At 50.1% G+C, this 24,902-nt stretch overlaps 1 protein-coding gene across 2 annotated transcripts; it reads left to right on the top strand.

Annotated features, from left to right (window-relative positions):
• The first annotated feature begins 923 nt into the window (after positions 1-923).
• On the top strand, positions 924-16,316 carry LOC123092255 (phospholipid-transporting ATPase 1). 2 transcript variants are annotated; one of them, XM_044513966.1, is made up of 7 exons: positions 924-2,496; positions 3,324-3,627; positions 14,004-14,688; positions 14,789-14,912; positions 15,011-15,230; positions 15,308-15,766; positions 15,859-16,316. In XM_044513966.1, the coding sequence occupies exons 1-7, from the start codon at positions 939-941 to the stop codon at positions 16,067-16,069; spliced, it is 3,561 nt and encodes a 1,186-aa protein (XP_044369901.1). In that variant the 5' UTR covers positions 924-938; the 3' UTR covers positions 16,070-16,316. The 2 variants fall into 2 exon arrangements, with proteins under 2 accessions (XP_044369901.1, XP_044369902.1); XM_044513967.1 differs by lacking the exons at positions 924-2,496; positions 3,324-3,627 and adding exons at positions 11,488-13,209; positions 13,297-13,603.
• The last annotated feature ends 8,586 nt before the right edge of the window (positions 16,317-24,902 follow it).

The raw sequence follows: 24,902 nt of genomic DNA on the forward strand, positions 1-24,902 counted from the left end.
GCGAGATTGGAACGGATGCTAGCGGGTGGCTGCGGTCGATGCCGATGGCGGCGGCGCTAGATAGAGATTCACGGGAGTAAGAGAGAGAAGAATGAGAGAAGAGATACCAAACCCTAGCATCTCCCATTGGGGATGGAGCAGCGAATTGGTGTAAGGCAAGTCACAATGGATCACACGAAATACCACTCGTACCCTCGGCCGAAATGCTCTAAGCTCTGAGAGAGCCCAGGTTCTCCTGCAAGTCTTAGTTTTGGATGTTACCATCACATAGCGCTCCCCAATAAAAATTGAGCCTACAAGCTAATAAATACTTTTAAGACACTTTGCATTACACTATGTAAAAGTAATAATATAGACTAGTGTGATATGCATGACACTAATTAAGTTACTCTAAAAAAAAACTAACAAAGAAGGTAGCAAAAGCCGGGACCCTGGACTCGGTCCATGCGCATCAGCGCCTGACGCCTTCCGGTCCAATTTGAGCACCCGCCGTCCCTGACTACTATTTTCCATGTCATTTCTGGAAGAGTGGGAGTATTCTGCCGTCCCTGACCATTTTCCATCTGGAAGACAGTCACTCCCTCTGGCCGTCGCACTCGCAGCAAAGCTTCTCCTCTCCTTCCCCGCAAATTGATAACACAGCCGCAGACCTCACCTCCTTCGAACTCCCCGCCTGTCTCGCGCAAACGACCAAGCGGTCCCTCCAAAACCTCTGGCCGATCTCGTTAATTCCAGTGCAGACAAATCAAGTACTCATCCCTTCTTGTTCCTCGCTTGGCTAAATCCAATCTTATCATACTAGTTGCGCGCCTAGCAGCTGCGTGCTTTAGTTAGTACTCCTACGTACTCTTCCACGTCCGTACGGAAGCATGCGGCCAGAAGGGCAATTGCCGCCACCACATCCATCGCAACGGCCGCCGCAAGCGACCGGAGCAGATATGGACCCGCCCGCCAGGCTGCCGGACCCGGTGCCGTCGCCGATACTGAAGCACTCGCCGTCCATATCGCGCTCGCTGCGGTCGGCGGCAGACACGTCGTCCGTCACCTTCGCGGCCGACTTCCGGTCGCCCTCCAAGCCGGAATCCACCTCGCCGTCCTTCGACAGCTTCCGGACCGCCCGGTCGAGGCCGTCCAGCGTCTCGCGGTCGTCCACCAGGCGATCCGCCTCCGACCGTGCCGGCTCGCAGCGGGACCTCCGCGACGAGGACGCGCGGTTCGTCTACATCAACGACGCGCCGTGCACCAACGCGCCGCCGGCCATGTTCCCGGACAACTCCATCCACACCTCCAAGTACTCCCTCCTCACCTTCATCCCGCGCAACCTCTACGAGCAGTTCCAGAGGGTGGCCTACATCTACTTCCTCATCCTGGCGGTGCTCAACTTCGTGCCGCAACTCCTCGTGCTGTCCAAAGAAGCGGGCGTTCTGCCGCTGGCCTTCGTGCTCGGCGTCACGGCAGTGAAGGACGCGTACGAGGACTGGCGGCGGCACCGGTCAGACAAAAACGAGAACAACCGCACGGCGTCTGTGCTCGCGGACGGCGTGTTCCGGCCGAAGCGGTGGAAGGACATTCAGGTCGGCGACGTGGTGCGTCTCGTGGCTAACGAGACGCTGCCGTGCGACATGGTGCTTGTGTCCACGAGCGACCCCACCGGCGTGGCCTACATCCAGACCATCAACCTCGACGGCGAGTCCAACCTCAAGACGCGGTACGCCAAGCAGGAAACCATGTCCACGCCGCCGGAGGCGCTCGCCGGTCTCATCAAGTGCGAGAAACCCAACCGCAACATTTATGGCTTCCTCGCCACCGTGGACCTCAACGGCCGCCGCGCCATCTCCCTCGGCACCTCCAACGTCATGCTCCGTGGCTGCGAGCTCAAGAATACGGCCTGGGCCATCGGCGTGGCAGTGTACACCGGCCGGGACACCAAGGTCGTGCTCAACAGCTCGGGTGCGCCATCCAAGCGCAGCCGCCTCGAGACGCACATGAACCGCGAAATCATCGCGCTGGCCGTGGCTCTGGTCGTCCTCTGCTCGGTCTTGTCTCTCCTCACCGGCATCTGGATGGGTGACCATGTCGACCAGCTCGCCATCATCCCCTTTTTCCACAAATACGACTACTCTGGGGCTGCTGAGCACCACCACGGGAGGTACAACTGGTACGGCACGGGCGCGCAGGTGGTGTTCACGTTCATGTCGGCGGTGATACAGTTCCAGGTGATGATCCCCATCGCGCTCATCATATCCATGGAGCTCATCAGGGTGGGGCAGGCATACTTCATGGTGCAGGACAATCACATGTTGGACAACAAGAGCCAGGCCCGGTTCCAATGCCGGGCGCTCAACATCAACGAGGACCTCGGGCAGATCAAGTACGTATTCTCCGACAAGACCGGCACGCTCACGCAGAATCGCATGGAGTTCCGGTGCGCCAGCGTGCAAGGCCGCGACTTCAGCGAGACCGACGGCGGCGAGGAGGACGGACATGCCGTGCAAGGTAAGCAAATGTTAGTTTTGGTTGAAATTTTCACCAGCGGTAAGCTTGGTTGACTAATCACCCATTTTGAGCGGCGGCGTTGGCATTATCTGACCGTAAGAAAACTAGTACTACGTACTACTAGGCCAGTGTGTTGCGTGCTAGGATGATCGCCATGGTTATTTCGGGTACACGTATGCAGAATTTGAATTTTCTGCATCCACACGCCGAACCAGAAATGAGCACGCGAGTTGTGCAACACGCAAGATACATACACTGACACATTTCGATAGTTAGATGACCGGTGAAAAGAAAGAACATCTTTTGATGGTTACATGACAAGTACGTGCAATGGTACTGTTCATAACTGATTTGTTATGCCACTGATCGAGTCAAACTTTTGAATGAACTTTCCTCCCCTTTTTAAGCCCAAAAGGCAAAAGCGAGCATTTAAGCTACCGGGACCTGGAAATCCTGTAGCTTGTGTTGCAGAACATTTGACTCTTCTAGCGAATGATATACAACCTCGAGTCAGTGATCAGGGTTGACCGCCATCTGGCCCAATAAGCATAGAATTACCGGACGTCAACAACAAACATTCTTTCGGATTCCAATTTGAGACTGGGTGTATCGATAACGATGAATCGTCACCATGCATCCATTTTCATGGGATGAGAGCCCGACACGACACACTAATGTCACAGCTAACTAGTCACAGCACACCTTCGTTTGACAACCCAGTTATTTTTCTATAGTAAGTAGTACTATAGTAAAATTCAACACTCAATCAGGAGGAGAGACGAATCTGATCTGGTCCATGTTTCGCGGGACATTCTGTTTGGGTGCAGCGGACGGCGTGGTTCTGAGACCCAAGACGGCGGTGAAGACGAACCCGAAGCTGACGGCGCTGCTCAAGGACGGGACAGGCACCAAAGCCAGCCGCGCCCGCGACCTGTTCCTGGCGCTGGCAACCTGCAACACCATCGTGCCCATCGTCGAGGACACGGTGAACCCGGCGGCGAAGCTGGTGGAGTACCAGGGAGAGTCCCCCGACGAGCAGGCGCTGGTGTACGCCGCCGCGGCGTACGGGCACAAGCTCGTCGAGCGCACCTCCGGCCACATCGTCGTCGACGTGTTCGGCGCCAGGCAAAGGTACGAGCTCACCACCCCGCCCGTTTAGTGCAAAAATATTTGCTTCGCATAGCAATTCCGCCATTTGACGTTGGTGAAATTGATTTGTTTTCTGTTAGGATTTGACTGCATTGTTTGTGGGTGAAATTTCTGTTTGTTTGTTTGTTTGTTGCCATAACGATAAATATGCGAGGTTGTGATGCGATCAACATTGACATTTCCATAGGGAGACGTCATATAGGAGTAGTGAGACAAGGGGAAAACTAAAGCGTTCAGTTGGTGTCACGAAATCCTGGGTCCGGCGGCTAATGTGATACTCGTACGTCGCTCCGACCATCTGGGCGCAGAAAGCGAAACTGTCAACTGTTCCGCTTCCGTGCAAGCCACAGGGGCAGGTGTGGCTGCTCGTAGGACCCGGTACTTTTTGGGGGGAGGAAAGTACCAGGTGCTATTTTCCTTTGGAAACATTAAGAATCTGATGTTGGATTTTTAGGCATGTCAAATCTGATATTTTTCACGACAATTTATATTAACATGACGATGATAAATTTATTTTGCAAGCACAATAATTTTCTGACAATATAATTGAACTGAGATGGTTTTGTCATGCTCGTCAAATAAACTTGCCATTCTCAAATAACACCATTTGTCATTAAAAATGTTGATTTTCCATGGTAAAAAAATATGATGGCAGATCTGTAGTGGGTCTTTAATCCTAGCCTGCTCAAGCCTTCAATCCAGAGTATATTGAGTATTTAACAAAAGAAATACCACATTTTAGGTTTCAATCCCACAGAACTACCACTTTCAAATCGGCAACAAAAATCAAATAGATAAAGCTATTTTTTGCTAAAAACTACCACTTTCAAATAGTGATCGGTTTGGACGATTTAAATACGTTTATGACAGGCAGGACCCATCCATCAGAGCCGATGTGGCAAGGAAGTCAACTCCGTTTATTTTGACCCGTCAAAGCATCTACATCCGGACTTTGTAAATCCGGTCCAACGCGACCGAGCACGTCCACGGACTGTGACGGGTCACACCTTAAAATAGACTCTGCATCCGGGTCTCCCATATTTCAACCCCTAGATCCATACAAAGCATGCAAAAGAAAATCCTACATATTACCCTAACTAATCTTCGTCATTGGAGATGTCCACGATTTCGGTGCCGGGCGCCGACTGAACGGACGCGTAGGAGGGCTCTGGCTCATCCTCCTCCTGCTCGACCTCATCCATGTAGGCGAGCATCTCCGCGGCCTCCATCTCCTGCCGGCAATGGCGTATGGCCTCCGCAACCGAATCTGAGTGGAGAGAATCGAGGATGGCCTGCTGCTCCGCCTACAGATCCGCGTCGCTAGCGTCCCCCACATCCTTCTCCTCCGGCTCATCCTCATCCCCCTCCTCTTCGTCGTTGTCGTCCTCCTCCGGCTCCTCCTCCTCCTCCTCCTCAACCTCCTCCTCTTTTTCGTCGTCCTCCTCCTCCAACTCCTCCTCCGGCTCATCCTCCTCCTCCTCAACCTCCTCCTTTTTGTCGTCGTCGTCCTCCTCCTCCGGATCCACTGCATCCGGAGGTTGCCCCACGGTGATCCGGGCTTCACACCTTGCCCGGATCTGCTCAAGGAGCTCCAGCCGGCGCTCCCGCATTAGAAATGGGTGGCTCCTCACCCGGCGGCATGGGGGCATGGCTACTAGGCGGACGGGGAGTGGAAAGTGGTGGCGGCGGCGGACAGGCGGAGGAAAATATGGATGGTAGGATTTCGGTGCCGACGGTGGACTTAAATAGCCGGGCTAAGCACAACGCGGCGCCACGCGGCGACATCGGTCCGATAGACCAGACAAGCTTTGGACTGCCGGATTTCCAGGCGATTCCGCGTGGGACCCCGCCGTCAGTCCGACATGGCGGGCATCCAAACTCCATATTTGGGCTGGATATGTGGGGTACCAGTCAGCCCGGACGTCTAAAACCATTTAAGGCACCCGTCTGGATCAATTTTTCATGACCGGGCGGGCATCCCGAACGTATGAGGCTGGTTTGGGTCGCCTGCATGTAGACCTCTTCTTCTTCCTCCTCCTCCTTCTTGTGCATCACACTTCTGCCAGAGTGCATCACGCTTCTTAATAGGGAGTAAGTTGAATTTGCTATGACATAATAGTTGCCGTCAGGGATCTTGGTCTGAACCATTTTGCAGGCATGATTGGACCACCGGCTTCGTTATTTGGCCATCCAAGACCAACAACTTCTTCCAGATGATCAGCAGCCACATGTAAATCCTAGTTTCCCAAAGCCTACATGGCAAACAGAATATTCAAAGCCGAGACCTTGTAGCCTCTGACCAAGCGATGCTCGTATCTAGAGGCAACCATGAAAGCGATATAAGAACTTTCCCAGATGAATATCCATCCGCGTTTCCGATCAAAAGCGTGGCGTAGAATTAGAGTTGTGACCAATTTACGTAAAGTGGGGCCGATGGTCCGGGATCCACGACATGAAGTCGAATTTTCTTTCTTTCACAGTCTTGTAGCAAATGATCCATGTGCCACGGCACCATGCCACGAGGACGAGGTTTTGACGTAGGAAGCTATTTGCATGTACCACACGTAGGGGGCAATCAGAGCTGCAGGCTACACTATTCCGGCGAGGAAAATTATGCGATCGATGGATGTGACAGGTCTCGCAGTAGGACAGGCGAACTTGCAACAATCGATTCCCGATTGGGTACGGGAATATGATGAGTGCAAATGCAACCCCGTCTAGAAGCCGAGAGACATGGACGTGTACGTACGTGTCAATTAATGGAGGGAAGAAGAATTAAGTGGAGAGAAACTCCTCTTTCTCAGTCCATACTAGGTGTGGGCCCAACCGCACAAAACATGCCGGACTCGTGTGGCATTTCACATGTGTTCCGTGCTGTGTTGGACTTGGACCTTCCCATGCCGCTTGCAGGATGGTCCCACAGCCCCTAGAAGGTCAAAATTATGCACAAGGATGTTGCTCACTTTTACCCTTCTTTTGTTTTTTTTTGTTTTTCTTTTGAGGGGTTTTTACCCTTCTCCGGTGATCGGAACATTATTGTTGAGTTGAAGGTCTAGTGAAACAAGTCAATCCATCACGGTCATAGCCCCAGGGGTCACGAATTGGGTCGTGCGCGGCGGCACTCGTCCCGTGCTGCCCAAGGCACGTGGGCCCGTGCCTGGCCCAAAGAGGCTACGAGGCTTCCAAACTAGACTTCTATCGTCCCTGGGCGGCGCCTAGTTTGGTCGGCCCACCTGCGCAGCGGCCTGCGCGGACGTGGACGTGAGCGGCCAACCCGCCGGGTGCCACATGTCGGGCCCCATCGCATGCGAGCCATCTTCATGACCCTACCCTGGCCTAGCCTAAGGCTGGTCATAGTGAGAGTAACATACTCCTAGATAGTAACATAGATGCCACATAAACAAAAATATTAATGTGACAAGTAGTTAATGAGGAGAGAGGCAAATAAAATAACCTAATATGTTACCTCACATAACGTTTTCCAATGCAAAATGAGTCTACAAGATAATAAATGAACATGTGTACATATTACTACACATATGACACTTCCCACTATAAGATATGCATGTTACTACTCTAAGTTACTCCCCACTAAGACCAGCCTAACCGCCCGTGCACGGCGAGGTATGACAGATCGCGACGCCTCGCATGACTAGCACGGTTCCACCATTTCCCCTCCCCCTCTCCTCTGCTCAAGTAGTGCGTCAAAAGGGTCTCCGTGCCATGAATTTACCGCTGCTGTGGGAGCTTTTTCCGCGCCCATGGTTATGGATGGGATAGAAAATGGGATTCTAGTGGAACCGTGCGAGTCTGCTCCATATTTGATTATCAATGAACCTTCTAACTCATGTTTGCGCATGGCATGAGACAGACTTTTGCACGAGAGTCCGCTCCTATATTCTTCATATGTGTGGAATGTTTTTCTAACTCATGTAGAGATGAACTTTTGCACGAGAATATACTTTTATTAATACCTTCGTCTCGGTTTTCAGTCCAAAATACGATGATGTCTAATAAACCGGTAGTAGTTTGTCTATGTATCGTTTCTTTATATTATAATATATAGACAGAAATGTCAATGTAAATGGGCTACTCTAATTGGATCGTTCGTTAGTCCGGCAGCCCAGCCATGGCGTTGTTTAACGGAGTTGACTCGATCTAACTAATCTGGGATGGAGCCTACACGATACCAATGGATTCGTATCCCGTTCATGTGGCTGGTTTTTTTTTAGCATCAGTACAGACACAAGCGCTCATATACACGCGCATACACTCATCCCTATGAACGCACACACGCACACCTACCCCTATGAGCATCTTCGAAAGACTGAGCCGGCATATCATCTTGAGATTTACGAAGCCACCGTAGGCGCCTCGTCGTCGACGGGAACGTCTCCTCCCACTGAAAGCACATCGCCGAAAATCCTGAAATAAATTCAGGAATAATGCGAGCATCAGGATTTGAACCCTGATGGGTTGGGGATACCACTGTCCACCTAACCATCTCAACCACAGGTTGATTCGCTCAAATGGTCAACTTTGAACAACTAAACACGGGAAAAAATTCCATAAACCTCTTTTCGGTCAGTGTCTCATCTTGGCACACAAGAAAACTCGTCTCAGATGAGAACACGCATAAAACGATTACTGTGCCAAAACTCGTTTGGTCAAAGGCATGCACCCTCAAAATACTTGTGAAGAGTGAAATTCCTTGGTAGTCAAAGGCATGCACCCTCAAAGTACTCCTACTTGAAATTTCTGGATTATCTGGAAGAGATATACAAGAATTGATCCAGTCAGGTTCGGCATAAAAGTGGGGGAAATACAAAGGAAAAGGAAAGAGCAACTTTGTCCTCTCCTGCGACCTCCTACGAACCAGTACTCTGCCTACTCTACTTTCCAAGGACAGATCACACCCAAGAATAAAATACTCGTTTTTTTCTTCTCCTAGTCAAATCCACTGTGCGAGCGATATGGCGTGGTCACTTCATACATCGTCGGTCATCCATCAATCCATCCATGAACTGCGACATAATTTTTTACTACTCCTTATGTAACATAATTTTTTGACATTACACTAATGCCAAAAAACGTCTTAAATTATGAGACGGAGAGAGTAGCTGAGAAACTTCATGCTTTCATGAGAAGGCCTAAAATGTTTCACCAATTATTAGAGCATCCACGGTCGGACGCCCTATATCCGTCTTATACGCCCGAGCAGACCCTCCGATCACTAACCAGTCACAAAGTACCGACCTAATCAGAGCTCTCAAACGGGTCTTAAACGCCCGGGCTGACCCGCATCCCTCATATTCATCCCAAATATAGGACGAATATGAGGCAGCCCGGGCATGCTCCGGCGCGTACGCCTGACAAGCCTGGCCCACCATCAACCCCACGAATGTTCCACAAAAAAAACCCTATCGGGCTCATCGCTCCGAAACACTAGCTCGCTTACTCCCCTCTCTTGCTCCGTCCTCTTCTCTCCCTGCACCGATTCTAATCGAATCAGACGCAATGTCGAGCTCCGACAACGAGTTGGATCCGAAGTATGAGCTTACCCTTTGCATCGCCTTGGAGCGGGCCAAGGTGGAGACTGGGGGCAGCTCCAGATCTGCATCCTCGCCGCAGCTGCAACTTCCCCGCCGGCGCATCTCGGCCGCGGGCACTGGCCCCTCCCGGCCCAGGGGCAGCTCTGACAGGCGGCCTGTGCAATTCGCGCCTCCCCTATGCCGTCCCCTGGCCCCGCCGACTGCTGCTCCCCTTCGTGGGCAGCGGTAGGTGCTTGTGCCTGCCATGTCGTCCTGGACGCACACGCCGGAGTAGGATGCGCGCACCGCTCGCTGCGAGAGCCAGCGGGCAAGGAAGTGGGGCGCCGCGGAGAGCTCTGTCCGCCGCCGCCGATGGGTACCGACGGAGCCCGACGAGGATGCGTCGCTCCTCGCGTGGGTCTACGGCCGGTCGCTTACGACGGCGGAGATAGACGCTCGGCGGCTCCGCTGGAAGAATGCGAAGGCTCTTCGGCTTGCCATCGAGCAGTCCAAGCGGGAGGCGAAGGAGAAGGCGATGGAGGCGGCTCGGCTGGCCAAGCTCAGGCGCCAGCAGGACTGGGCCATCCAGCGCCTCAAGGGCCTCGTCATCGTCTCCTCCTCCTCCTCCTCGTCCGATGACGACGGCTCCTTGTCCAACGAATCTGATGATCCTCCACCAGCCACCGGCGACTACAGCTACGCCGGCGACCAGAAGGGGAATGGGCTGACCCGGAAGCGGTGAAGTTCCATTTCATTTTAAATTTTAGATGTAGTATAAGTTGTCCGTCGTTTATGTGAACTTTGGTGGACTTATGAACAACCGTTCGTGATTTTTTGGAAAATTATTGTGCTATCCTATATCTGATTCTATGTCCAGTCAACTAATCTACGTAGTATGATCAACGTTGCATAATTTAGTATGAATATAGAGGTTGTGTGATGCACGGATGTGGACGAAGTGACTTAATGAGTGCCCGGTCAGTACCCGCAGACGCACCTAGACGCGTCCAAGGGCGACCGGATTTGTCGAGTCCGGCTGTAGATGCTCTTAGTCCCCCTGTGCCTCGCTCTGGTGGATAGATACATCCCAACATCTGCAAATTGCCACGCTGAATTTAAAAGCTTGGAGACGAATAGGAACATGCGCGTAGAGCCGAGACCTGTGCAGGAGCAGCGTAATTTAGTGCAACGTAGCTTGTGGGTTTGGTCACTGGATTGGACGATGGCGCATGCGCTATCGTCACGCATGGGTTTCTAGAATTCCTTACAGAGTCCGTCCGTCCGATGACTCGTCGCCATGTTTACCAAAGCACATGGCCGTGGTTTACGGGGACTTTTCCAGTCGAGGGTTTGATGTCAACTCTGTAGTATAGTGTACATATTGCGCGGAGGTTGAAAGGCGGCTTTGCCAAGATTTATGGCCTCCATGGAGCAGAGCGGAGCTATCCTCTGTCAAGATTCTTCCGAGCTAAAATATGTTTGCGTCCAACAATTAGGTTATTTATGAAGGCACTTGTTCATCTGACGTACTCCATTGCGAACGTTGACTTGATTCGAAACGAAACGCAGAAAATAAAGCAGCAGTCTTGGCGTAGCGAAAAGTCATCAAGTCAGAGATGGTATTTCGTGATTGCCGTCCAAGTAATGCAAATGAAATGACTTTTCTTTAGCCCTTGATTTATGTGGGCTTAATATACGGGAGTACAATTAAATCTCGCCCAAAATACGGAGAATTAGAAACTGGTTGCAACCTGTTTGTTTGTAGTATTGGGAGGGACCCATCGGTCGGCGGCACACCCTCGATGACCGAAGAAATGAAGAAGCATCATCGATGAGACGATGATCGACCCATCTGCAATCCATTTGGCGTGTGTGGAAGCTTCGCCATCTCCGCCAGAAAGAAAGAAAGCAGAGCCGGCACCCCAAAGCACCAACCCGACGAAAATGACAAGCTTGTTTAGCGAGTCGCCGTCGCCGTCTCCCCACTTTCGGAGCCCGTTTCTATCCACCATTTCTTGACCAGCTAAGCTACCGGCTGCGCTACTCCGAGTCTGTCTTCGTATGACAGCTTTGTTTCTACACTAATTAAACCATATACTATTACATTAATTAAGTTATATTAAGCCGCCTATAAACAAAATTAACAGCTCACTTAGTTGGATTCATTCCCTTGTCTTCTGTCTTCTCAAAATGAAATCCTAATCAAATTTCTACTTGCCTCTGATGACTTGACTAATCCGATTACTTGTTAGACTTTTATTGCTAGACTATTAGAGGAGGGTTGAGTCATGAGACATGAGAGGAGCAGCCCCAAAACCCAAAGCCTACAACAAGGTCTCTCCCTCCCTCGCTCGCTCATCCAAACGGTGCTTTTGTCCTCACCAACTTCCCTCTCCCAGATTTTAAGCGCCATTTCAAGCCCTCAGCAAGCCCTCAGCAGCAGCCCATCTTTAATGCAATACTCGCCATAGTTACTCCCACGCATCCACTTCAACCCAACCACTGCTCTGCTCTGCTCTCCTGCGCTTCCTTCCTTTGCTCCCCTGTTTGTTTCTTGAACCCAAACCCAGCTTGTGCCCCGGTCAAAATCGGAACTTTGGGATCGCCATGGGCGGGGATTCGAGGTTCTCCCACTGACGCGGCTGGTCCGGCCGGTCAGCGACAGCGCACGCCATGGCCGAGGACCATGGATCGTCGCGGCACATGTCGTCCATGTCCATGTCGCACAAGGAGCTGGGCGACGACGACGCGCGGGTGGTGCATGTGGGCGACGCGGAGCGCACCAACGAGCGCCTCCAGTTCGCCGGGAACGCCGTGCGCACCGCCAAGTACTCGCCGCTCACCTTCCTGCCGCGGAACCTGTTCGAGCAGTTCCACCGCCTCGCCTACGTCTATTTCCTCGTCATCGCCGTGCTCAACCAGCTCCCCCAGCTCGCGGTCTTCGGCCGCGGCGCCTCCGTCATGCCGCTCGCCTTCGTCCTCGCCGTCACCGCCGTCAAGGACGCGTACGAGGACTGGCGTCGCCACCGCTCCGACCGCGCCGAGAATAACCGCATCGCCGCTGTCCTGTCTCCCGGCGTAGGCGCCCAATTCGTCCCCATCGAGTGGAAGCACGTCCGCGTCGGCGACGTCGTGCGGGTCGGTGCCAACGAGTCGCCCCCGGCGGACATGGTCCTCCTCGCCACCAGCGACACCACCGGCGTCGCCTACGTGCAGACGCTCAACCTTGACGGCGAGTCCAACCTAAAGACTCGTTATGCTAAGCAAGAGACGCTGACGACGCCGCTCGAGCATCTCGCCGGCGCCGTCGTCAGGTGCGAGCGCCCGAACCGCAACATCTACGGCTTCCAGGCCAACCTGGAGCTCCAGGGGGAGGGCCACCGGATACCGCTGGGCCCGTCCAACATCGTGCTGCGCGGCTGCGACCTCAAGAACACGTCCTGGGCCGTGGGCGTAGTGGTCTACGCGGGGCGGGAGACCAAGGCGATGCTGAACAACGCGGGCACGCCGACCAAGCGCAGCCGCCTGGAGACGCACATGAACCGCGAGACGCTCTTCCTCTCCGGCATCCTCATCGTGCTCTGCTCGGTCGTGGCCACGCTCTCGGGCGTGTGGCTGCGCACCCACCAGACCGACCTGGAGCTCGCGCAGTTCTTCCATAAGAAGGACTACCTCAAGGTCGGCAAGGAGGGCAATGAGAACTACAACTACTACGGCATCGCGGCGCAGATCGTGTTTAACTTCCTCATGGCGGTCATCGTGTTCCAGATCATGATACCCATCTCGCTCTACATCTCCATGGAGCTGGTGAGGCTTGGGCAGGCGTACTTCATGATCCGGGACGCCAAGCTGTACGACGTGTCGTCCGACTCGAGGTTCCAGTGCAGGGCTCTCAACATCAACGAGGACCTGGGGCAGGTCAAGTGCGTCTTCTCCGATAAGACCGGCACGCTGACGCAGAACAAGATGGAGTTCCGGTGCGCAAGCATCGACGGCGTCGATTACAGCGACGTCGCACGGCAGCGACCTGTCGGTAGGGCTAGCTTCTCTCTCATTCTCAGTAAATTCTATCGAGTGGAGGTGTCTGGGCTGGGGTTTGATGGCCTTTGATTCATGGCAGAGGGTGAGCCGGCTTGGGCGCCAAAGATGCCGGTGAAGGTCGACAGAGAGGTGATGGAGCTGGTGAGGAACGGGGGTGCTACAGAGCAAGGGATGAACGCCGGAGAGTTCTTTCTTGCCCTGGCAACGTGCAACACCATTGTTCCTCTGATCATTGATGGCCCTGACCCAAAGAAGAAGGTGATTGACTACCAAGGCGAGTCGCCGGACGAGCAGGCGTTGGTTTCTGCCGCCGCGGCGTATGGCTTTGTCCTGGTTGAGCGAAGCTCCGGACACATTGTCATTGACGTCCTTGGTCAGAAGCAGAGGTATACATCATTGATGATAGATTTGCATTGGGAATAAGGACAAATTGACCATGGGAATTTTGCTTTCATTTCATGATACTATACAGTTTGCCCTTAGTTTGTGTCTTCTAGTGCGTACTAGTTGGGGAGGTTTCGTTGGTTTGTGGCCGTTGCTTGCATCTCTTTTTCTGGGCCTGCACGGCATGTGGTAGTAGCAAGGCAACCGCAGAACTTCAGATATTTGCTTCACCTAAACTAACATTGGTTGATGACTGCAATAGGTTGAGTTGATTTCCTTAGTTTTTCGGTACATTCAGAATGTGCAACATATGCTTCGTTTTGCTTCAGTCCTTTGTGCATCTGGCCATTACTAATAACTTTCACAAAACATTTAATCGCCTTTACCCGACTTATTGTGCAGGTTTGACGTCCTTGGTCTTCATGAGTTTGACAGCGACCGCAAGAGGATGTCAGTTATAATTGGCTGCCCGGACAAGACTATCAAGCTGTTTGTAAAAGGTGCAGATAGTTCCATGTTTGGAATCATCGACAAAACACTGAATCCAGATGTTGTCCAGGCAACTGAGAAACATCTCCATTCATATTCGTCAGTCGGCCTGCGAACACTCGTCATCGGTGTCCGGGAACTTAGTCAGTCAGAGTTTCAGGAGTGGCAAATGGCTTACGAGAAGGCTAGTACTGCCTTATTAGGCAGAGGCAATCTTCTACGCAGTGTGGCCGCCAACATTGAAAGGAACATGCGCCTCTTAGGAGCCTCCGGTGTCGAAGACAAGCTGCAAGATGGAGTGCCTGAAGCAATTGAAAAACTAAGGGAAGCAGGGATTAAGGTTTGGGTTCTGACAGGTGACAAACAAGAAACTGCCATCTCCATTGGCTATTCCTGCAAGCTTTTGACAAGGGACATGACACAGATTGTAATCAATAGTAATTCAAGAGAGTCGTGCAGAAAAAGTCTGGATGATGCGATCTCCATGGTTAACAAACTTCGGTCACTGTCTACAGACTCCCAATCTAGAGTTCCCCTCGCTTTGATCATTGACGGAAACAGTCTCGTCTACATTTTTGACACAGACCGTGAGGAGAAGGTATGCAATCATACTAGCATCTCTATAAGCAGTGATTTTCCCGCAAAAGGAAAAAACAGTCATTTTCTTATAAATAACCCATGAAATGTCAATTCTGCAGCTTTTTGAAGTCGCGATAGCATGCGATGTTGTTCTATGTTGTCGAGTGGCTCCTCTACAGAAGGCTGGGATTGTTGATTTAATAAAGAAGCGAACAAGTGACATGACTCTTGCTATTGGAGATGGTACATTTTTTTTCTTTCAAACTAGTTCAGCACTTTCATCTTTTGCTCCGAGTTATTTGTTTTTTGTTATTATAATCTGAAGAAGTATTATTTTTCAGGTGCAAATGATGTATCCATGATTCAAATGGCCGATGTTGGCATTGGCATCAGTGGTCAAGAAGGAAGGCAAGCTGTGATGGCCTCAGATTTTGCCATGGGGCAATTTAGATTTTTGGTCCCTCTATTGTTAGTTCATGGCCACTGGAACTACCAGAGGATGAGCTACATGATCCTATACAACTTTTACAGAAATGCTACTTTTGTCTTTGTGCTTTTCTGGTAAGTGCATTCCCTTTATTACCAGGTTCGTTCATTCTGCACCTAGAAATATACCTAAACCACGATAACCATTGCAGGTATGTACTTTACACTGGTTATACCCTGTCAACAGCAATAAATGAGTGGAGCAGTGTGTTATACTCTGTGGTCTATACCTCTGCGCCGACTGTCATTGTCGCCATTCTCGACAAGGATCTGAGCCGAAGGACATTGCTGAAATACCCCCAACTCTACGGTGCGGGGCAGCGCGAGGAGAGTTACAACCTAAGACTATTCATTTTCATCATGGTGGACTCTGTTTGGCAGAGCGTCGCAGTTTTCTTCATCCCTTACCTCGCATACAAAAACAGCGCAATCGACAGCGCCAGCCTCGGAGACCTGTGGACACTGTGTGTTGTCATTCTTGTCAACATTCACCTTGCCATGGATGTCATCAGATGGACTTGGATCACTCATGCAGCAATATGGGGCAGTATTGTGGCGACATGGATTTGCGTCATCATCATAGACTCCATACCCACCTTGCCCGGTTTCTGGTACATACTCATCCTTATTGATCCTTATTATTTGCTCGCCTATTGGAAAAAAGGAAACCTACATGATTTCTGATTCTCTAACTGAACCACAGGGCAATCTATGAGGTGATGGGAACTGCATTGTTCTGGGCATTGCTTCTTGCGGTGATTGTGGTTGGAATGATCCCTCATTTTGCTGCAAAGGCCATCAGGGAACATTTCATGCCCAATGACATCCAGATTGCGAGAGAGATGGAGAAGTCGCGAGATTCTCGTGATGCTAATCATCCAGAAGTCCAGATGAGTACATCCACTCGAGCTTAGGAGTAGGGGATCTTTGTTCATTCGCGTAGGCTAGAGTTACACCTTTCTCTTTCTGAAGAAATTACACCTTTTCCTTCTTTTTGTTGTGTGTATATAAAGCAATTCTTTCGGCAGTGAGCATGCTTCTTGTTGCTTGCTACCCTGTCAACTATCCAAAGGATAGATTTCTTGTAGCCATGCTGTGCATCCGCCTGCATTTTTTTTTGTTAATTTATATGAAAAGAATCGTACAGGAGTTAACTGTACATATTCAGGGACTGATTTATTTTATGAAGATTCTGAAACTGATGATACTGATTTCCAAGAGCTAACGTAGAAGCATTGCGTTTGTTGGGTGCACAAATAGACATGGGGAACAGCAATATGTTTTTACCTGTCTAGCAGATCCCTTATATCTCGATACTATAAAATCAATTTATGATTCCTTGTAAACTGTTTTTGCAGTATGAAACTGACTCAGTAGAAGTCCCCCGAAAACGGGGGCATGCACTTCCTACGAACTTACCTCTCTTCCCGCGACCCGCTCCCTCCCGCTAGGGTTCTGCCGCCGCTGTCGGCGGCGCCCTAGCCCCCTCCCGCTGCCGCCAGGCCGCCGGCTCGCGCGCCCCGGCCATCCCCGTCCCCTATTCTCCCCTCCTGTTCCCGCCCCTGCGCTGCCTCCCCAGGAGGTGGCCGGGGCGGCGCGCCCCTCCCCTTCCCCTCTGCCCCACCCCCGTGAGATCTCCCCCGCCGCCGCCGGCGAGTGCCCCGACGCTGGCCTGGGTGCTGCCTGCAGCGGCGAGCCCGTCTGTACCCGCGCGTTCGTCTCTTTCCCGGGGCTGGTGACGGCGGCGGTGAAGCTCGGCTAGGCGGCGACCCGGCGGCGGTTGCCGGCGATAGGCACGGTGGCGGTGCTGCCCTTGGCGGCAGGGCGGCGTGGTGGCGTGCGGTGGTCGACGACGCGCCCTCGGCCCAGATATGGGCCCTTCCGGCCCCATCTGGGTCCTAACGGGCTGGTCCCCGGCGTGGCTTCGTCGTCTTCTGTGTGGTGAGGAGGAGGAGCAGCTCGGACGGGAGGCGGCGATGCCGACGGCGTGCCTGCTGCAGCGCGATGGCGGGAGCTTTACGGGCATGGAGTTCCCGGCCGGGCATGTGGGCCCATGGGCCTGGTATGCTCCTGCTATTGTGTCCGGTCGGCTACCGTCGTTGACGGTGGAGGTTGTGCCCTCTCGCGTGCCGACGGTGCTACGGCCCCTAGTACCGGCTCCTATCCCTTGTTGTGTAGACCTCACTTCGTGGTGCCGTGGTGAGACGGCGTGGAGGCTTCTTGACCATGGTGGCGCAAGATGGTGGTCGGTTTGGTGGCAGGCTCTGGAGCATCCGAGGTGAAGGTTGGGATCGGGGGAAACCCCTGTCGGCCTGTCCGACACCGACGCGGCGACCCCAGCGGGTGCCGCCGGACCTGATTTACCCAAAACCACCACATTATGGGCTAGGGTAACAGATCGATACCACATTTGAGGCAGGGCACACAAAACCACCAACAATGGGGCTAATCTGTAACGCGGAGCACTGACGCTACGTTTTAGCCCAGAAAACAGCGAATCCGACAGGTGGGTCCTGCCTGTCGGGCTGACGTGGCGCGTGTTGACGAACGCCGTTAGACGGCGAGAGACGGCCGTTTCGGCACGCCCGTTTAAGCGGTCGCACCGGTCGGTGTTCGAACCAGACCATCCTGTTCATCACTCTCGCTCTCCTCTCTCTCGACCCCGACCATCGCTGGCGCCGGCACTGTCGACTCGCCGCCTTTCGCCGCTCCGCCATGGTTTCTTGGAGCGAGCCGTTGTAAGTGCATCTAGTGCCACCCCTAGTTGGTTTTGGAGTATTGACGACAAAGTTGGTTGAGGGACTAATGCGTTTGTAAGAATTGCAGGATAACGCAGGTAGTGTCCCTCATTGATTCGGTTTACCTACCGGAGATGACCCCTAAAAATGTATGAAGACATTGACGACAATGGTGGTATGTGAAGATATTCATATTGAAGACTATGACATGAGAAGACAATGAGTGAAGACTATGGAGCGCGAAGATTGTGTTGTTTCGTTGTTTCCTTTTCTTCTTTGTTGAGTCATAGGAACCACCGTACTGTTAAGTGGGGTCCAAGTAAACAAAGTCAGAATGACTGAAGTGATGCTCAACCCAAATCCTATGTCTTCGAGCGAAGACAATGAGAGCAAATCTTATCCAGAGCTGGATGAGTCAGCTTTGCTTGTAACCCAAGTAAAGTTACCGCGTGTGTTTGAAATCTGACCATTGGAACACGTGTCAGTTCCTTAGTGACCCAGGGTCATTTCGGACATATCAGGCCGGGTTGCCTTGTGGCTATAAATAGCCCACCCCCTACACCATAAATTGGTGGCTGCTCAGAGTTAGTTTATGGCTTTTGTCGTTTTGAGAGCAACCCACCTCGAAGCCTTTGAGAGAGAGAAATCCTTGCGAGGACAAAGCACAAACACCCAGAGCCAAAGAGTGTTAGGCATCACTGAAGTCTTTCTGTCTGAGTGACCTGAAGACTTATTACACTTGAGGACTGTGTATCCTCCAGCCGGTTAGGCGTCGCGTTCTGAGCATCCAAGAGTCATTGTGGATCGCCGGTGAACAAAGTCTGTGAAGGTTCGGAAGTCTACCTTGAAGACTTACCAGAGTGATTGGGCGAGGACTGTGTGTCCTTAGCTCAAGGGAAATAAGGTGAAGACGCGGTCTTCTGAGTTGAATCTCAGCCTGTCTAACCAGACGTACAGTTGTCACAGCAACTGGAACTGGTCCAACAAATCCTGTGTCCTCAACAAGTGACTGGTTCTATCCTCTAACTCCCTTTACCTTAAGTTTGTCTTCGTGAAGTCATTGCCTATTTGTCGTACCTGTTTGACTTCATTGCTTGACTACTATCATTGATTGGCTTCATACTATCTTCCATCCTGATCCTTACTACCAAGCTGCTATTAGTCTTTGTACTTTCACATTATTGCATACTTGACGATGGTTTGCTTGTTGTAGTTTATCTTCCGCTGCATATCAATTAGGTCATTTCTATTGTTTGTCTTTGAAACTTCCACGTTTTGAAGACTTTGATAAAAATCGCCTATTCACCCCCCCTCTAGTCGACAACTAGCACTTTGAATTGGTATGAAAGCAAGGTACTCCCTTGTTCTGTGTGATTCGGTTTAACCACCTGGAGTTTAGCTATGTCGACTGCAGGGATAATCAAAGTCTCCGCTGCTTGTCTCGTGTTCGATGGAACCGAATATCCATACTGGAAGAATAAGATGCGCATGCATCTTGAAGCCATTGATGTCGACCTCTGGTATGTCGTCAAGAACGGCGTTCCCAAAACTGGTGAAGGTGTCACCCCTACTGATGTCAAGAAGTTCATTCAACTGGACTCTACTGCAAAGAACATCATCCGTGGTCATCTGACCAAAGGACAGTATGGCCGTGTGAGTGCTCTGGAAACGTCAAAGCTAGTCTGGGACTGGCTATCCAAGGTCAACGAAGGCGTCTCAACTCAGAGAGATCAAAGGATCAGTGTTCTTCGCAACCTCTTCAACCGCTTCAAGAGAAACGACAATGAAAATGTCCAACTCACGTTTGATCGCCTCACCGACATCACAAATGAGCTTCAGGCTCTTGGCGCCACTGAGATTACCAAGCATGAAATCGTCAAGACACTACTGAGATCACTTGACAGCTCCTTTGACACCCTTGCCCTCATGATACAAGAACGCCCTGACTTCAAGACACTCGATCCGTCTGATATACTTGAGAGGCTCAACACACATGAGTTCCAACTTTCTGAGAAAAGAGATATCTATGGTCCCAATTATGGCCGAACTCGCGCTTTGAAGGCAAAAGTTGTTTCCTCATCTGAAGAAGAATCTAACTGCGGTTCTGATGATCCTGAAGACATTGGAAAGGAACTTGCTATGCTTGTGAAGAAGTTCTAGAAGTTCACCAAGAAGAAGGGCTTCAGAAAGTCTTCACGATCTAGCTCAAGAAATGATGAAGCTTCCACTCATGACAACAAGAAGAGAACATGTCACAAGTGCAAGAAACCTGGACACTATATCTCTGAGTGTCCACAGTGGGACAATGAGAAGAAGAAGAAGAGCAAGGAATATGATTCTGATGACAAGAAGAAGAAGAAATCTTCAAAGTCTTCTTCCAAGTCCTCATCAAGGTCTTCATCACATAAGAAGAGCCCATCTGGCAAGGCTCGTGCTTTTGTTGGCAAGGAAATTGATTCAGAGGAGGAGTCTGCTTCTGAGGAGGCGGAGGTGGAGTCTGAAGAAGAGTCCGACCCTGGCGTTGCAAGTGTGGCTCTAGCCACAGCCTATGTTGCCAAGTCCATCTTCAACACTGAAGACAATGACTTCCACACCAACGCTGAAGCTGATGACATGGACGATCCTGCTCCCACCTACTGCTTCATGGCACGTGGTGCCAAGGTAAAATCACGTGATGCTTACTTTCAAACATCAAGTGAAGATGACTCTGATTGTGAATCCAAACCCAGCTACAAAACACTTGCTAAAATTGCTACTGAACAACAAAAGGCTATGGAACATACTCAAAAACTGTTAGACAAAAGCGATGACCTGTTGGACGCGGAAATGACACGTTCACAGTCCTTAGTTGAAGACATAAAAATCTTCATGCTAAGTACCAAGAACTTGAAAGTCTTCATGAGACGCTCTCAACCACTTATGAAAAGCTCTCCTATGATTATCTTCAAAGGAAGCAAGAGCTTGAGAAATTGAAAGCAGCTCATGAAGATCTTCAAAAGGAGAACGAGTCACTTCGCGCTCAACAGATCAGTTCCACTCAGGATGGATTTGAACCACCATGTCTAAAATGCATTGAGCGTGATAACACTACCTCTGTTGCTGAATGTTCCACTGCTGCTACTGTTGCTTTGTCTTCAACTACTGATGTGGAAACTTACCCCTCTAAGGAGGATACCACTACTATTGCTGATGAAAATGCTAGGTTGAAGACATTGCTTGAAACAGGGATGTATAAAAGTTTGAAAGGACATCAGACACTTTGCAATGTCCTCAAAAAGCAGATTCTGAACCGAAACCCTAGGAAAGAGGGTGTTGGGTTCGAGAGGAAAATGAATGCTGATGGTTCCTACTGGAAGCCTGAGCAGTATCCCAAAACCACATGGGTTGCTGCAAAGGAACCTTCAGTGGATCCATCCACCTTATCTGGCTTTACCTGTGCTAATCCTATTATCATTGATGAATCATTTGATGCAAACTATAAACTGTTCAAAAATCAGAATGGTGAAGTGTTTGCCAGGTATATTGGTACTAACTGCAGGAATGGACCACCTATGAAGAAGATCTGGGTTCCCAAAAGCTGTCTTGAGAATCTTCCAGTGAATGTCATCATGACACCACCAGGGAAGAAGACAAACCCCAGACCTAAGGCTTCATATGGTCCAATGGCTTCGTACAGGACTCACCTGAGTCACCCTAACGCCAATGTTTTGCAGGGAAATCATACTCAGACTTATGAATATGCGTGTGTGTCCTCAAACCGCTATGTTCATAGAACTAAGAATTTTTCTGCTTATTCATATGAGTATCATTCATCTCCTGCAAGGCTATTTGCTAGGGCTTCAAAGCCAAAGTTCTCAGATGCTGCACTTAGACTCATTGCTTCTAAGGCACCCCTGAAGATGTGGGTGGTGAAGAAGAATTAACTCTCTTTTGCAGAATAAGGTCTCCAGCCTGCTATCAAAGGCGTCCGATACTATTGCTGGGGACCTAAAACACATTAAAAACGCATGATAAAATGGTCTTACTATGTATTTCATATGAGAATCGCTTACCAGTCATACTATGAGTTCTAACCTTGATCTAAGCTGTGATAATCCTTGTGTGCGTCAAATGCTTATGCTTCACAACATACTTTGTGAAGCCTATCCTCCTAACTGCACTGTAGGGTATGACACCTCATGCTTCAGAATGGATTATGGACAGCGGATGCACTAATCATATGACTGGTGATCGAAGTCTTCTCATGGACTCAACCTTACGTCCATCAGACAAGAGTCACATCACATTTGCTGACACTGGTAAAAGCAAGGTATTGGGTCTAGGTAGAGTTGCAATCTCAAAGGATCAACACATGGATAAAGTGATGCTTGTTGAATCCCTTGGGTTCAACTTAATGTCTGTCTCAATGCTTTGTGACTTGAACATGATTGTGCTATTTGGAAAATATGTTGCCTTGTACTAATGGAATCTGACAAGTCTCTAGTCTTTGAAGGGTATCGGAAAGATGATCTATACATGGTAGATTTCTTAGCAGGTCCACAGCTTGCCGTATGTCTTCTTGCAAAAGCTTCAGAATGCTGGCTCTGGCATCGGAGGCTGGGGCATGCTGGCATGAGGAACTTACACACACTCGTCAAGAAGATCCAGTCCAGCACTCGAAGACAAAGCACAGTGAAATTCGTCATCACTTTCTCAGAGATCATGTCATGAAGAAAGATATTGACATCATTCACGTCAACACTGAAGAGCAACTGGCAGATATCTTCACAAAGCCCTTGAATGAGAAAAGGTTTTGAAAGTTACGGTGTGAGCTAAATATCTTGGAATCCTCAAATGTCCTGTAATCAGGCACACATCCTAACACTTATACATGTTGATGACTTAGATGTGCAACACACGATGTAAAGTATATCTTCAAACAATGAAGACTTACATTCTGAGTGTGAATACATTAACGTGGAATTTGACTTCAGAGTGCCATGATAATTGTGCGCCGTGTCTGGGTCTAATACTTCCTATACGGTGGGTAACGCCACCACCAAATTTCTTGGTTTGAAGTGTTTCACTCATGGCATTATTGTTGCAATGTCTTCGCATTTGGTTTGTCTTCATATTTCAACTTATCTTCATGATTTGATTGCTTTCTGATATACATACTAGTATTCTGTCCTCTACATCATTCACTTATAGCTATGTCTTCCTTGTTGAATCTTTTGAACTAAGTGAATGTGATTGGACCCTAATCTCTCCATGCTTTCTATCTCAAACTCTATCTGTCCAAATCATATGCATTCTATTGAAACTATCGAATGTCTTCTCTGCATCCTTGTCAGCAGAAGGCACAGAGACAAACATTAAGTCTGTTTTAAATGATTCATCCTTATTGTTTGAAATCCGGAGAAGCCGGAACAACCATCCGACAAACCTGGCGGGCGTGGGAACGTGGGACAACTCTGAGTATGTTGCATGCTTGCCACGTGCCCCTCAGATGTGAACAGCCAGGGGTACCTGCGTAATTGCGCTATGTCACACACTTCCTTATAAATACATGTCCCCTGCGGTCAAGAAAACCTTCTTCCACCTCGTCAAAACCCTAGCGCCACCGCTAGCTCGCGACGACGCCGGCGACGAAGCGCTTAGCTGCCGTGACTTCTCCGATGCTGTCCTCACGCCGGCCGCGGACATCGTCCTCTCCGCCGCCGTCGTAGGTGTCCTCCGTCGCCAAGTTAGGGAACGGTGGATTGAACTGCTCGGTCTCCTATTCATCCCATCTAGCAGTTCTTCGTGTGGTAAATATAACTCTATTTTTACCATCTTTTTGATCCTCAATGATTCATCCTATTTACCAAAATTGGTTTCTGCCTATACAATGTTAGATCTATTCTGTCTGCATCTCATACTGCCGAGTATATTCACTTAAGCTTCATATCTAGTTAGATTCCTCACTTGTACTTATTCACGGATTCGTACAAATCTGGAACCAACTCTCAACATAAAAGTGAATGTCTTCGCATCATGAGGTTAATGTCTTCAAACTGATTTATCTTCAAAATCTTCTGAGAATGCATATGACCTCTTCCCCTTCCCTCGCATCTCTAATGCTGTCATAGGTACATGTCCGTGGGAGAATCCCTTGGTTCTCATAGTCTGCATTCGTTTGCAGAATTCTTACAGCAACACATTAACTCTCCTGAAGCTAGTTCCTGTTTGTCCAGCAAGCGAAAGCCTTTGAACGTATTGAAGCCATTCAGTTTGAAGTTCATGGCTGCAGAGAAATCAGTAAGGAAGGGTGGCAGACAGCGTCGAGGGGGAACATCAAAAGATTTGCCTGATGACCTGCAGAAATTTACAAGACAGATCCTGAAGAGGATTATAATCAGCGCAAGACACGAATCCAATGGATTCGACGATATTGGGCTGAACAATGGTTCAAATACAAGTTCGTGACCCAGGAATACGCTGAGAAGAATGCTATCAAAAGTCCTTGGGGCGATATTCTCTACTGAGGCCTTCCACCCAAGAACAGAGCTGAAGCTATTGCACAGGATTTGTATCCTTGTATGGTCCGTGGACCTCAGCCTGAAAATGCCGACCCATCATCATTGCTCTGGTGTCGTGACGATAATCTCTTCAAGCGCAACTTCCAGCATGCAAAGGCATCAGCCAAGGAAAACAAGAAGTCATTGGGATTAGACTTCAACCCTGGTCCCTCTGCTCCCCGTGCTGACGACTCACGTGATGCAGAACCCAATGTCATCGGCCTATTTTCAAACCTTGATGGCCTCATCACTTACATCTTGGTCCAAGGTGCCAGAGTGGGTCATTCTGATAATGATGCTGACACTCATGAAGCCCCAGCTCCTCCTCCAAAGCCACAGAAGCTAAAGAAGTCTAAGGCTTCACAATCAGCTGCACCACCAAAAGCTTCACGTGCAAAGCCACTGATCACTGCACCTCCTGAAGACAGTGTGCAATCTGAAGATCTATCATGTATCTCCAAGAAGACGGA

This window comes from Triticum aestivum, chromosome 4B, assembly GCF_018294505.1.
Source record: "Triticum aestivum cultivar Chinese Spring chromosome 4B, IWGSC CS RefSeq v2.1, whole genome shotgun sequence".
Lineage (NCBI taxonomy): Eukaryota > Viridiplantae > Streptophyta > Magnoliopsida > Poales > Poaceae > Triticum > Triticum aestivum.

Coding starts and splice junctions, on each gene's coding strand:
- LOC123092255 (XM_044513966.1), top strand. CDS start 939: ATGGACCCGCCCGCCAGGCTGCCGGACCCGGTGCCGTCGCCGATACTG. Junction 15,231..15,307: donor TTTGTCTTTGTGCTTTTCTG/GTAAGTGCATTC, acceptor TAACCATTGCAG/GTATGTACTTTACACTGGTT. Junction 15,767..15,858: donor CCCACCTTGCCCGGTTTCTG/GTACATACTCAT, acceptor ACTGAACCACAG/GGCAATCTATGAGGTGATGG.